General features: G+C 38.3%; 2 protein-coding genes and 1 non-coding gene across 9 annotated transcripts in view; 1 reads left to right on the top strand and 2 right to left on the bottom strand.

Annotated features, from left to right (window-relative positions):
* nedd4l (NEDD4 like E3 ubiquitin protein ligase) overlaps positions 1–15,511 on the bottom strand; it is a 59,604-nt gene that overhangs the window by 39,638 nt on the left and 4,455 nt on the right. For all 7 annotated transcript variants that reach the window (XM_061800499.1, XM_061800500.1, XM_061800503.1 and 4 more), the window contains exons 2-5: positions 12,203–12,276; positions 5,230–5,311; positions 2,477–2,515; positions 1,918–1,971 (exon numbers count right to left, since the gene is read on the bottom strand). In XM_061800499.1, coding sequence (XP_061656483.1) covers positions 1,918–1,971; positions 2,477–2,515; positions 5,230–5,311; positions 12,203–12,276 — 249 coding nt within the window. The remainder of the gene's footprint in view (positions 1–1,917; positions 1,972–2,476; positions 2,516–5,229; positions 5,312–12,202; positions 12,277–15,511) is intronic.
* trnat-ugu (transfer RNA threonine (anticodon UGU)) lies at positions 6,402–6,474 on the bottom strand. Its single transcript has one exon. It is a non-coding gene; the product is annotated as a tRNA-Thr (tRNA).
* The window catches only part of prlra (prolactin receptor a), a 33,489-nt gene continuing 25,467 nt past the window's right edge, over positions 7,490–15,511 (top strand). Inside the window, exon 1 of the mRNA XM_061800515.1 lies at positions 7,490–7,566. The gene's annotated coding sequence lies outside the window, so the exon portion shown is untranslated. The remainder of the gene's footprint in view (positions 7,567–15,511) is intronic.

Raw genomic sequence — 15,511 nt, 5'->3', positions numbered from 1 at the left:
CAAAAAATGTCTGACTTATGGGCAAAAGCTCATCAGGAAATGGGAAACACTGACGGAGACAGAGAAACAGAAGACGAGTCTGTCAAGTACAGCAAGACACTGTACGCTGTGTTTAGCAATGTCAATCCAGAAAACACAGAATGTTGTGTGTAAAAGATATGTCACATGTGTGGTCCAATGGCACAAAGTCCAGCTTCCCAATGACATGACAGATTCAAACAGTAACACCTACACAAAATATAACACTGAATCTATTCAGGCTATTCTTTAATAGTTTAAGTAAAAACTTTGCTCCCTTAAATTATTTTAGACAAGCGTCACCTTCAGCCTTTTTGTAGGAATGTACAAGATTCTGGAGTGTGTCTGGGGGAACTCTTTGCTCCCGAAGAAACAGCCACCTGAAAATTGACCTGAAAGGTTTGATTATTTGGAATGGTGATTCGAAGATTTTGGGTTCAAGACTAGAAAAACAGACCTGCCAAGGAAATAAAACAAGGACCCTAAACAGATGAATGAAGATGTAGGCTCACCCGGATGCTGGATAGCTTCATGCTTACTGCCTGATGCCCTTGAACAAGTTAAACTGCACCTAGTTGGGCCTGACTTTCGCTAATTGGTTGGTACAAAGTTGTAAGCAAACAATCGTTTAGACAAACTGAAAAAGTAATGACAAACAGAACGCTCAAGCCAAAGCTGACTGACTCTGTTGAGATAAAGCATAAATCACAGAGAGATGCTTCAAAATAAAGTGCAGAAGTGTTTGGGGAAACGTCCCCGCTTGCACCGAGAGATAGAAAAGCCCCTCTTCAGACATATAAGGAGAGAAACAGGCTTGGGGCTGCCTAAGCTCCACTTTATCTGTCATCCTGCTGCCACTGCAACACAATGCTCGCGTTGGGGAAAATCTGAGCTGCCCTTAACTTGGAAGGCCACATAACAGGAATACCAGTCAACACTCTGGGCAGAGTTCTGAAAGATGCATGGATTATATATGTATGATTTATACGACTCTGCAAAAACCACTTCAGGATTTGGTGTTCATCAGCTCACAAAAACATTCTTTGCAAAGGCCTTGTAAGAAGAGGTTATCCAGCCAGAGACATAAATTGTATCTTGGGAAGCATCCACTAATCTTTCTTCCAATCATCATCATAATGACCTTCTAAGAGCTCAACTTACAGAGAAACCATCACAAAGTTCCTGCACCTGCTTTGGGGAAAGTTTTTCCACAGAAAACTATTCTGCACATCTCTGTCTTGGGTCAGGATTACTTGGAAATTGAGGCTAATGCAAGAGGTGGGAAGTACTGGATTACTCATCAAGATCCAGTTGTCGTTTTTAATTGCTACAACACTTGATATTACATCTAGTTGTTATGGAGACCAAAGACTCAGTTTCACAAGTCAAACAAACTTGCATTTTTCTAGTAATGGGAGGAACATTTTCATTGTTACTGGGCAACAGTCTTCGACCAAAGCAATAAAAGTAGCAGTTGTTCACCAAGAAAATCTTGGGCTATTGAAAATGGAATCGTTCATGAGCATTATTAAAATATGAATAACACAAAGGTGCAGATTCAGTTGATGAATCATTTCAAGTTGTTGAATGATGACCCCTGTGGTAAAAAGAAAAATAAGCAAGTGGATTCCTTAGGGCTATGTGACAATGGCGTAAAAGGCATGCAGACAACATCAGCTTTATTATCATCCCATTACATTTGGAAGATATTAATCCATAAAACAATACTGGAAAAATCCTCATGTATTGTGCAGTGGAAACTAAGACCATTTATAAAAGCGAAATGGGGGAAAAATTATGTCCTTAAGATTTAAGAGGTTGAACAGATTGATAATGGAAGCTGTTGATACGACAAGTTGAAAGTGATAAATAAAACAGTTATGGATGACTGACACTTACCAATCTGTTTTCATCAAACACCTCAAAGAGAAGTCTGTGATTCTGTGGACACACCTAAATCAGAGACAAGACCAATTAACTATTGTCAACTCCACAGTTGAGCGTGAATGCAACATCTAAGCAGATTTATCTTCCTTGGTCTTTTACCCAGAAATCAGCAATGTAGCATATCGCCACGATTTAACACAGAGACACGATATCACACAATCAATCATTTTACACTGACAACAACGGTATCGGGCATGATGTTTAAAATAATTGTTAAACAGACAAATGCTTTGAAGTGAGTCGTGATGAATGTCACACCTTGGTTTTAGAACTTCTTTTGAAAGAATTCACCTCTGTGTCAATGCCATTTACATTGACCAGCAACACAAAGTAAGAATGAAAGTGTATGTAAAAAAGTCAGTACATACAGGTGGGGTTCAGTGTGATACCACTTCCAAAGGTAGAAATTTCTAGGGTCCCTCATCCCCACCCCATTCAGTGTTATACAGAAGTGAGACCGAACGAAGATATAGAAAAAAGGGGGAAAAAAACTAAAGAAATTGATACTCACTCTGAAGTAGAATTCCTCGTTCCATTTGGGATTGAGTGTCTGGAACATGAAACATACAAATGGGTAGGTGATTAAATATGATGAGAAAACAATTCTATTGTACAGTGTGAGCAATAAGTTTCCAAAAGGAAACAGAAATATTTGGATTTTTAATTAATCTGAATGACAGAAGAAACATCTATGGAAAATTTACAGCCCCCCGATAAATTTGTGAGGTTTAGTATATTAATCAGACATGGGGTACATCCGGAAATACAATCTAATACGAACAGTGTTCAGAGAGGCAGAGTGCGCTCCATTTTTTGTGAATTTATGAACCATCGTGTTGGCAGTCAGTAGCAATACGTCAGTGCGTCTGCCATATTGAATGTGTCAGTTCAGTATAAGTCAAGAATTGAGTCAATTGGGTGAAAGTGTTGAGTAATTCTATCTTGAACTAGTTCAACTTGTTTGCTGATCAAAGAAGCCAAATAAGGTCACATATGGTAAATCGAGATGATTCTGATCTATCACACTGGCATGAAAACTTGCTCAGAATCTCCCATTTTAAATAAGATATAACACAGCCATAAATTATTTGGTAATTTTCTACAAAGCTGAATCAGCAAACTTAACCAAATGCTCCTCCCTAATCAATAGCTATCCACAAATCCACGTTACATTCAACAAAGTGGACTGAATTGAACTTTATTGCTTGGTGGAAACAACGCTTTATTTTCTCTTTCAGTATTTTATTGGTCTGGCGCTTTCTATTAAAACACCTTTGGTCAAAGACACGGCCATACAACCATTAAAGCCAAGTTTGAATTTAATGACGTTTTACAACTATCAAGTGTATTTATAATGTACTGGATTAACTTGGTGAAAATATGTTGGGGTTTTTTTGTTTACTGCTTGGCTTATTGCCACAAGCCATTCTTTTATCTCTGCAACAAAATATCCCATGAAAAGGTGTCCCACTTAAAACGACACATAAACCCCAGTAGCCCACGGAAGGAGCTTTTTTTTCTGCTCCATATAGCATTGTAAGCTATTTATAGCTCATAAGGCAACCATGGCTACGGACAGCATATGTATGCCAGCATGAAGGGTTGCCTGCCTGCGAGAATAGCTGCAGCGTAGCATTGGCCGGCAGGAAGCAAATGAGCTCTCAGGAAAACATGAAAAATGACCCACAACAGGACTTAAAAAATGAGGGACTTTTCAAAATATTATTAAACAATCCTAGCATAATAAATTACGACAAAGAGTATGTCATTCTAGGGAAAATGTAGAACACCTGATAGAACTAATATTTTTTCTGGCTTCCCATGAAAATAAACATGGGACACACACAAGATTATTCACTGACTGCAAAAGATTAATTACCGGGCTTTATGTGATCAGGGTTTTGGGGCCGATAACAGATCACTGATCCGATCACAAGATGGAGCAATGTGTCCATTTAAATTACTTGTTCCTTTACTGTATTTTCTTGTGTACAGTATACTGAGGCTCTTCTCTCGTCCAGTGTTTCCCAACCAGTGTGCCATGGCACATTAGTTTTCCCATGAGCAATCCTAAGGTGTGCCATGGGAAATTATTAAATTTTACTCAACTGCTCAAAAACTTATTCATTTACAAGAAATAATTTATCTTTGTTCCTCTATTATCTACCACTGAAGCATAACGACAGACAGAACAGAGCTGTTATAATTTATTTCAATTTACTGCATCAAACTTTTGTTGGGGGATGCAGTAGTCAACTGTACGGAAGAAATCAAGTCTGTTAAATCAAATTAATCACATCTCAAACATCCAAATTAAAACTGAGACCTACTTTGCAAACAAAAGAAAAATAGAATTCACTGCTGACAGATTGGATCCGATTGTTTAAGCTCAGATAATAGATATTTATTTTGTAGCTCTCATACAATGAAAACTTCCCCAATGCGTGACTAAAAAAGGTTATTTTCTTGGATCATAAATATTTATCAGATTAATATACTTTTAAAGTTATGGGTGCCTTTTCACAGGTGACATGCGCCATGATGTACTAATTCATTTTAGGTTCCAGATGATGTCCCGTGTCGTTATGTAATTGTTTTTCTTTTCAAACAAATCCACCCAACACACGTCAAAATAACAAAAACAAGGCACTGGTTGGAAGCGGCAAAGTTACAGAGGTTATACAGTAAACGTGGATCCACACAACACTGTAGCGCGACCATTTCCAAACAATACTCAACATTATAATTGCCAGATAATAGATGATCATCATTAATGACAACAGAGTGTGCCTCAGAAGATGCTAATGTTCACGTCAGGAACCAAGTTCAAATGGGCTCAGCAGTAAACTATGTGGGAACAATAGTATTTAGAACTGAGAAAAATCCCTCCTGGTACTTTTTATCCCAAGATGGGGAAAGATGGGTGTTTATTTGGGGGAGGCATTTATTTTTTTCAAGTGCATATCAGTACCTAATTGGGACACGGCATCTATTAAAAGGGATTGTGATGATTTAACGAAGTAATAGAATTAGCCCTCACTGCTGTGACTACATGAACAACACATTTCCTGAAAGATGAAGACAGGAAACAGCAGTGTGAGTGGAGACAAAAGTACAGTAAGCATCAGGGCAGTAATTCTGTGGGAGGACGTGATTAGCCCAGGCGTGGCTAATCTGATAAAGATAAAGCCAATTAGAGCTCACGCAAGATTGAGCATTGGCGAAAAAGAAACCCCACAATGCCAGCTTGAGGTCTTTACTTACCTTTTTTATCGTTTTTGTCTGAACCAATGCAAGTTCCCGGGTTTCATCCGTGACATAGAGGGAAAGTTTGACATAGGGGTCACTGCGGACAGAACATAGAAGAAATATATGATTGAAACTAGTCTCTGTCCGGAGAAATAAAAAATGATGGGCTCCAGGGTGCTGTTTAACTTTGATTTTGACTCCCCCAAAAGATGTGCCTTAAACCTGAATAATCTAGCCCACAAATGACATTTAACCGTTTTTAATTACAGTAGAATAGCAATGTAGCATAATTAACATGCAAGTATGTGATTTTTTTAGTGATGAAAAAATACATTGACAGAAATCAGTGAAATTGGTCAAAATCTTTTATTTGTCGGTAAATTCGATCATCTTACTAGTTGGGATATTTATATCAAATTGATTACTCCCCAAATCCGCAAAATTGATTGTTGATCAATTTTTTTTAAACAAATGAAGCAACGTGAGTGTTGTACAAAGCTGCAACCAGCAGAGGTACTATTGATTCAATCTGCTCATTTGTCTTCTCAAGACATAATTATGACAGTTGTGTTATTCTTTTACACGGGCATTCTTCAATACAATATCACTGTCAAAATAAAGTTAACGCAGTACGGTGGATCACCTGGAAAGTGTTGGGCCTCAGAGTTCTGAGGTCCCGGGTTCAATGCAATCAATGTGGAGTTTGCATGTTCTCCCCCTGCCTGCGTGGGTTTTCTCCGGGCACTCTGGTTTCCTCCCACATCCCAAAAACATGCAAAATTAATTGGACACCCTAAATTGCCTTTAGGTGTGATTGTGAGTACGGCTGTGTGTCTCAATGTGCCCTGCGATTAGCTGGCGACCAGTTCATGGTATATCCTGCCTCTGCCCGCTGACAGCTGGTATACTCTCCAGCACTCGCAGCAACCCACGTGAGGGTAAGCGGCGAAGAAAATGCATGAAGAAAAATAAAGTTCAACTTTAATACTTCCTGACATATGAAATCAATTATTTTTTTTAAATGATTGTTTGTTTTACTACATTCCTACCAGTACCTATTTTCTTTCAACTTCTCCCAATAGGGGTCACCACAGCGTGTCATCGCAGATGAACATTCATATTTGTTTGGCATAGATTTTACGTTGGATGGTTGTGATCCTTCCTGAGCAACCCCTCTTGGGGGGTGGGGGCCCCAGTGAAAAACGAACTCACGACCCCTGGTTTACAAAACCAATGCTCTAACCACTGAGCTACGGGGCCATTTTTTTATTTTACTACAGTCAACTAAGGAAATTTACTGAAATGCCCTCTTTATTTAACCACAATTTCTGTAAAATTTTCTTCCAAGTAGTCTCACCGCACAACCATTCGAGTTCGAAATCCGGGATTGGACCAATTCGATATTTATCTGCCCTAAAAGAATACACTAAAATTTAAAAAATCTGAATAATTCAAAGTGAGCAAATGATCACAGTAAGGTATCATCATGATGTTGCTATATTGCAATAAAACATTGTAACATTTTTTTTTAAACATATCAAATCAATAATGCCACAGATCTACCATTTTTCCATTACAAACTGTGTTGGGCAGCAACCACTTCACTCTGTTCTTAAGCATGGTATCCACTCTTCTAACATTCGTCGGTAATGTCGGAAGAAACAAGGTCTCAAATGTGGTTCTTTGTACATCAAAAAATTATTTTGTTACAACCTGAAATCTGTGTCTGTTTATGACCATGTAACTGGAGTCTGTCAAGATAAATGCTTGCCTTTGGAAATTGGGAGATAAGATCTACGATGTACGATAGCCTTGACATTCAAAAAATTGCAGCAAATAACTAAACATAACGGCAGATTAAAAAAAACACGACAGCAAATAACTCATTACAACAACAAAAAACTGAACATAAAAACAGATAAAAAACAGATACCAATAACTAATTACAACAACACTAAAACTCCAACAGCAAATTAAAAAAAAAACAGAAAATAACTAATTACAAACAACAAATAAATAAACAACACCAAAGAGCTAAAAGTCTTTTCATCAATGTGATCTGGGTGACCGGCATCATTTTATGCCGATTGACTGATTGGCTTTAATGTCATAATTCGACGATCCGATTGGCTCAGCAACAGACATTTACTCTGTGTTGCCATCCGTTACAGTATATTTGAATATGAAAGGTTGTTCATTTTGACCCTGATCACGTGTCTATCTGGCCAACAATAAAGTTATTAAAAAAAAAAAAAAACGTCAGCAGTGTGGAACAGAAAACATGTCGGAGACAGACAACATGTAATCGGTCGATCTGACTACAAGACAAATTTGGAATTTCAGGATTGCACGGTCAGTCTTGTAAATCTTATACCACCCTATCCGTTTTATATGATCTTTGGCCTTTATCTTGTCAAGTCAAGTGTGACCGGATACACTCGTTACGATGCCGACGACAACAAGCGTGGATCGCGGCGACTGTATTATAAGAAGAAACTTGGTGGGGAGTGGGGACGTGTTGGTGGTCATTGGTGCTCAGCAGACGACATTCTATTAAGGATTGCTTTAGGTATACTCACTTTTAATATAATGTGGCCTGCAAGCAGGCAACAAAGCATTATGTAGCCTAACAAGATAGTGCTCGCACGAATGGTTGTGAGCGCACATGGCAGTGTTCCGTTGAATCATGCTTTAGAGTTTTGGTGTGGGTGAGGTAATCTAACTACAATAAAGTAATTTAATTACTTTACGTTAACATCCATTATATTTGCTATGTTGTAATACTGGTTTGACCTGAATGATTAAAATTACACTTTAAACCGATTTGACCGGTCTGATTGGATCGGCCAGTAATTGGCATTTTTTGCTGATCAGCTTATCGGTTTTGATGTCATAGTTTGCTGATCAGATCAATGACATAATTAATGGGCTCTGGGAAAGACATTTACTCTGCGTCGTTGTCATGCACAGTATACCTGAATCTATTTATTTTTATATAGCAATATGATACGTTTGTTGTGTCTTTAGACATAGTACTTTAAATATCTGAGCGGTAATAAAGTTATTTAAAAAAAATGTCAGCGCAATGAGAGACAGGACAGCTGAGACAAGACTACACTTAATGGGCGGATCAGACTACAAGACAAATTTGCTTTTTGACCATTGCACTATGTCATACTATCGCAACAAAATTTTGTATTCTGATACCAATACATCCTGTTTCTTTACAATCATTAGGCTTGTCAACACAAATGCGAAATGTAACTACACTTGTTACCATGGGGATGACAACACGAGTGTATTGCACCGACTGTATTATAAGAAGAAAATGGGGGAAAAAACGTGTTGGTGGTCACCAGTGCTCAGGACATGAGAGGACTTCATGTACTTTTAATTGGATACCGCTCACAAGCCATCAACAAAACGTTACTCAGACAAGCAAGCTAGTGCTACTGCTCATGGTTATTTGTAAAGCCCTGTCTTGTCAAGAAAGAAAATTCATATAGCACTGTGTCCTCAGATGCAGATTGATGATACTTTATGCGTCCATGCTCACTAATGTGCATCTCAGACGTAGGACCCACATCAAATGAGATGCGCAAAGTTCATGTCAATTTGTAGGCCTTGGTTCATGGAGGATGTTGCAAGAAGACAGTACCATTTTTAATTTTTTATTTTTTCTAGCTTTTATCAACCAGATGGGAACAGAGGAACAGAAGCTACAGACATGAGACACTGTGTTCTTGTTCGTCCATGCATTTGGAAAACCATATAAACGCATACCGATAATCAGACAACCGATAATTATCCTTTGGGCAGAAGTGATTTCTTTTTCCTCCGCACAATCATACATTAAACGCCTTCAATATTTATAATTGCAAATTCCTATGTATGTGGTCAGCACCAATTTTGTCAGACCCACGATATTGGTGCAGATGTGGTTTTGTGTCGCATACTGTGTTGGTCATCTAGTACACCACACACTACAAGAGTAGAAGACATAAAGGCCTGATCATTTACATGCTTTAGTGGGGGTAAACTGTTCTCCACAAATGCTACCTATGAACATGAAACAGGCAATGTCTAAATAAACATGGAAGTTGTATTGTATTAAATTGTGATGGAGCATTGTGCTCCGTTTAGCATCACCGGTTACATACAGGAAGTTGATCTGTCTGACCTCACTTGTAATTGTTGGAATTCAAACCATTTCCACGCTCTATGTTGAAAATGTGGGTAGTATGCAAACTTTTTAGTGTTCTTATCTTTCAAGCCTGAAAGAGCTCAACTTGATTGCTGATTTTTGCCTGGAGGAACCCCACTGACTCTAATTGCATGTTTGTAAGATTATGTGCTCTGACTTAACAGAAACAATTGAACTGCTGAGTCTTCAAATCACTGACACTCATCTTTTTCACTAAAATTTAAAAAAATATATAAAAACAGGACCCGCTAAATAGGACACGATGCTTTCAGTGTCAATATTTGGGAGAGGAGAGCAGCCATCATGGCTGCCGTATTTCAATGTTCACTAGGTCAACATTATCCACAGCACACAAACATGAACACTTAACAGAATTCTGAACATACATCAGGGTCTGTAATTACAGGAAGAAATCAAGAAAGTGTATTAACAGCATAGGATTCACACCAAGAATGGTAGCAACTAGGAATTACTCCATATCACTAACTAAAGTGATGTGGTTCATTCGAATCACTGTTGTGTTTTAGCGTGCTGTGTTGAGGGCAGTTATCCAGCACGAGTCTTTCAAGCGATTCAAAGAATGAGTCCACAGCGTTTCCACTTGAGTCAACAAACTCAAGGTAAAAGATTCAACCTCAGGGTGATTTCGTTACATGCAGTAGACTAAATTTGGACAATGGTATAGATTTGCATCTAACGACCAATTGCGATACGCCTGTTGATGATGTCGTCGTATATCCCTTAGTGTAAAAATGTCTTCAAACAAGTCTGACCACAGAGCTGGAAGAGCTACAGCAGCACCAATTCTCCCCCTCCCCACTGTTCATAGGTTAAAAAAAAAAGAAAGAAATAACAGGGAACAATGGAAATCAGGCATTTTCTTTTAGATGCAAACTCTGTTTTGTTATTAGGGTTGGAGCTTTTTTTGTCTTTTTTATCCTTTAGGAACACAGGGCAAGACAGTACAGGAAGACACCTGCAAAGGGTGTCCAGCTTTTTCACACTAGGCAACACATTTCCTCTGAAATCCATTTTCATACATTTGCATTTATGTAGCACATGATACCAGGTTAAGCATTTACTGATGGTGGCACTGTGCATTAATAATTAATCACAGCGTTTTTGCATTGCAGAGGCAGAAGAGGAACATTTGAGACAGCCCAAATGTTGTTTTATGACGCAAAACAAAAATTAGACACCAATGAAATATTACATATTTCAAACGCCTGAAGTGGTACAATTAACAACAAAAGTTGCTTTTTCTTTGGCTTTCTTTTGTGATACCCCCACATAGGGTTGGCAGGGGAAAAGGGTGCAAAATGTGTGTTGTTCTATGACATAAAATGTAAACATTGGCGCAGTAGGGATAAATTCTCTGACCATAATTTCCAATTGGAGTCTACTTCAAACTGGAGCACCCAAGAGCAGATTGACAAAATGAGTGGTTCCATAGTGCACAATTTTATCTGGGAGACGAGTGACAGAGGTCGGTTATAAATTGAAGAGGCATGTGGGTAATCATTTGTTCAAATGGGAGTAAAATATCTGTTTGATGGTGCAAAAATAGTGGAGTTTTACACATATGGGTTTAGAGATTGACAAATCTTTTACCATCAATGAGCAGGAAGTCAGAATGTTGAAGTAAATGCTTGCATGGCAGATCATTTTAACCCTCTGTTGACCCATGTTGCATTTTTGCACATGGTACATTAGGGCCCCTTTTCCAGTTTACCGACTTGGCATTTGCCATTATTGACCAGTGTTGTACAATTTCAGATAACCTGGAGCCCTGCTTCGTTAACAGAGGGTTAAAGGCATGCTATGTCACCCATCAAGTGTGAAATAAAGCAAACAAGTAACTATTTTGTCTATTCTTGAAATAACTACTGATGTCTCTTGTCAGGTATATAGGTATCAATGTCCTGAGTCTGTCTGTTGTTCCGCCCCACTGTGACAAAATAGTGGGGCGGAACAACAGAATGACATAATTATCAAAGACTAATTGTGATGGGTCAGCAAAACCGATGCGTCTAACCAAGTATGGAGCTCATACAGCAAAACCCCGCATTCGTGCACTTATTGATTTAAGAACAAGTCACATGACTGATACACCTACTCAAGATGCAGGCGGCAGATTTAGTTAGGACAGTGACGAGAAGACAGTGGATGAGTGTGGCGTTAGCTTGGCTAGGTTGCTAGCAGGCTAAGTAGGCAGAAGGAAAGTTGGAAGTTTGGGTCGATCAGTAAGGATTTATGGCATCGATGAGCAAAAAAAAGCAGACCTGGGATTCTACCTGTGGTCAAGCTACGGCGAAGGATCCTTGTCAAAGTATGCCATGATTTTAAACAAAAACTTTTCTGTGTGGAGACAGCTAAAATGCCTTTGTCAGTTGAGTCTCAATTAGGTTGCCTGCAATGATGACGAACCATCGATGCAATGGATCATCCATTCAAAAATCCATTAAGTGTCAGGTTTGAGCAACTCGGTAATAATACTAAAGCAATATTAAGACAGTTTTGGTAATAAGCTGCAATCTTTCACAAGGACTCATCTAACCATCACTGGTGACAGCGACTAAAATGAGTTGATTTCACGAAGACAAGAAAAAGATTTGATTTATTTGTACTAAAACTATATTCTTGATCCTTGAGATAATTTAACCAAATTGTGTCACAGACTTGTTAATGAAAGACCTGGGAAAGGTTAAAAATCGTGTGGGATAATTGCATGTTTGCTATAAACCCCAACCACATATTTCTGATGAAGAAGTCAATGAAACTCACCTGGCTCCAATTATGTCTTTCTTGGCCAGATCAATTCCCGCGATGACCTTAACCCGCAGCACTCTTGTTTCATGCTGCAGAAAAAAAAAAAAAGATATTTAATCAAACTTGTGGAAAAACGATCCCTTTGTGTGTCAATCGGCACTGTAACCAGGAGTTCCTTACTAAATAACGCCAGGTGATTCAATCAATTTCAGGGTCAAACCATTGCCATTCTGAACCTTATTACAAGAGATTTGATAAACCCTCATATTATATATATATTATATTACATATTTGATAGTTTACAATGCAATTACGTCTTAATAGTATGATGAAAATGCTTTTTTAAATGTTCGAATATTGTTTTAAAAAAAATCCACGACTTTGTTTTCACTCAAATACAACACTCTTTGTGTGTTTCTTTCGGGGTGTCCCTTTCGGGGTCGCCACAGCGTATCATCTCAGATGAACGCATATATATGTTTGGCACAATCTTTTTACGCCCGATGCCCTTCTGACGCAACCCTTCTCAGGGAGTGGAGGCCCCAGTGGGATACGAACCCACAACCCCTGGTTTACCAAACCAGTGCTCTAACCACTGAGCTACGGGGCCTCAAATACAACACTCTTTAGAGCAACAAAAAAATGTCACTGACAATTTATCCAACTGCATCTTTTTATAAACAGTCTTGCTACATATTTAAAAGCCAGTAACAACTTCACAAAGTATTTTTGCTGTAAAATACAAATGTGCCAAGAAAGCTGAGGTGACGTATTATACATTACTTACCTACCTATGCTCAACGTTTTTCTTTTTTTAAGTCAGGTGCAGGTTCTTTTTTACAACAATTATGTATTACCTCTAGACCAAAGAGACATTATAGACTGTACTGCAGAATAGACCTAAGATAAAGTAAAAATGTGTAGTAAGATGATGCTTTATAGTTACAGCTGGAATTAAAAAGTATAGATCAACCTACATCACAACCAATCTACCTATCATCGCACATTTCCTCTTTCGATCCCTGGTACGCTTCTGTGGTGGAATGAAGGCACACACACACAAAAAAAAACACAGAAATGGCAAAGTCTCCCACGATGGCGGTTTAAAGTACATGCTATAGGTTTTGAGGCAAATTTTTCACATTGTACTACTTTCGGGCCTTTTTTCTGACTACATTATGAGAGCAATCTGATGGTATCAAGTAATGCTTGACATCATTGGAGCCAGGTGAGTTTCACTGACTATACTTCATAAGAAATATGGGGTTTGGGATTGTAGCAGACATGCACTTATCCTTGTCTTTTTTAATATTTTGTTTTGTCATTTTTACTGTTTTTATGCCGTTTTAAATGTTTTATCTTTGTTTTCAAATGCCTTTTAATCATGTAAAGCACATTGAGTTACCTTGTGTGAAATGCGCTATACAAATAAATTTGCTTTGCTTTATGAAACCTTTAAAGGAGATGTGCCAAACTTGTTTTCCCCCCACTGGGCATATGGCAGGTATGGGTGCCCTCAGGGGTCGTTATAAGAGTAAAACCACATGACTCTCTATGGTGAACAATCAAAAATATGTTACAATATAATGGCTTGATGGTTTAGTAGTTCACATTGGTTATGCAGTAAGAGAACAAAATACAAAACAAAGTTGTTTTCTTTTGTGTCAACAGGAACAGATGTAATGACATTTATGAAACACTTTAAATATTACATTTTAGGAAATTTGCAATATCGAAAGATTGTGTTGTTTTCAAAGCGAAATTCCGGTGGTTTGGATTAACAATGTATCCAATAGGTCATTTAATATGTACTCTATCTTGATAATGTTATGTTAAATCGTCTCTCATTTAATAGTGTTCTGAGAAGATTTTTATTGACAATTACAAATTTTCAGTTTTCAGTATCGGTTGACTGGGAAGACGGAGGAATACTTCCATACAGATTTGAACATGCAACTGTAAATAATGTTGAATTTTCGGATGGTCCTTCGGGCGGAATGAGGCGGAACCGTGAGGTCGCTCACCCCCCGAGTCCCGGAGCAAGCTCGCCATTCGAATATTCAACATTATTTACAGCCAGAGGTTCAAATCTGTATGGAAGTAGTCATCCGTCTTCCCGATCAACTGATACTGCTATTTCTTCATCAGATGAGGATAAATCCAAGAAATCAGCGCAAGGCATAATGGTGTCCCATGTAATCGAGCGTTTGGAACGGCACATAGCACGTCACATCCGCGCATGTAGTTCATGTGACTCACGAAAATGGCTGCGCACCTGAAAATTTGTAATAGTTGATAAAAATCTTCTTAAAACACTATTAAATGAGAGAGGATTTAACATCACATTATGAAGACAGAGTACATGTCACATGAACTATTGGATACAATGTTAATCCAAACCACCAGAATTTTCCTTTAAGAAAGAGAGGATGCAAACAATGGCAACAGTCACAGTTTGAATGATGTGAATTATCATTATTATAAGGCCTAGCGCATAAAAATTGGGCTTTACACAATCAGGACTTTTGGGGCCGATCACCAATCAGCAAGCAAAAAAACAATAATTGATCACCGATCGGATCATAAGATGGAGCAGAGTCTATTTAAATGACCTGTTCATTTACTCTATATAACTGTACTTAATTGTTCAAAAAATGTACATTTACAATAAATAATCTACTGTACAGTGACTTTGTTCATCTATTTATGCCAGTGAGGCATAGTGACTACCATAATAAAGTAATGATCTTCTATGAGATGGGAGTAAGTACATACAGCAATTAATGTATCTAAATTTTGGGACATTTTTGTTTGTCGATGTGCCATGAGATTTTTCAACAGTGAAGTATGTGCCTTGGCACCAAAAAGGTTGGAATTTGCTGCTCTGGTCAGATCACGTGTTCCACAGAATGGCAGCATGTTTACACACAACCACGAGCGCTAGCACCAACTTGCTAGGCTACTTAAGGTTTTGTTGATGGCTTGCGAGCTGTATAGTATTAAAAGTATGTGAACATACCTAAAGCAAGCCTTACACGAACGTTCCCTACTGTCCTAGCACCGGTGACCACAAACACACGTGCATCCCCACATTTTTTTCTTATAATATAGACAGGACAATCCACTAGTGTTATCATCTCCACGGTAACAAGTGCATCTGGTCGCATTTGCGTTGACAAGCTAGAGCCCAATGAAGGTAAAAAATTGGGATGCAGTGGGATGATGGTATCGGAATACACGATTTTATTGCAGTCGTCTGACATTGCACAATCATGAAAGAGCATATTAGTCTTGTAGTCTGATCCACACATTATGTGTCATCTC

Source organism: Syngnathoides biaculeatus, chromosome 17 (genome assembly GCF_019802595.1).
Source record: "Syngnathoides biaculeatus isolate LvHL_M chromosome 17, ASM1980259v1, whole genome shotgun sequence".
Lineage (NCBI taxonomy): Eukaryota > Metazoa > Chordata > Actinopteri > Syngnathiformes > Syngnathidae > Syngnathoides > Syngnathoides biaculeatus.
The sequence above is the reverse complement of the archived record's forward strand: the minus strand, read 5'-3'. Positions and strand labels throughout refer to the sequence as shown.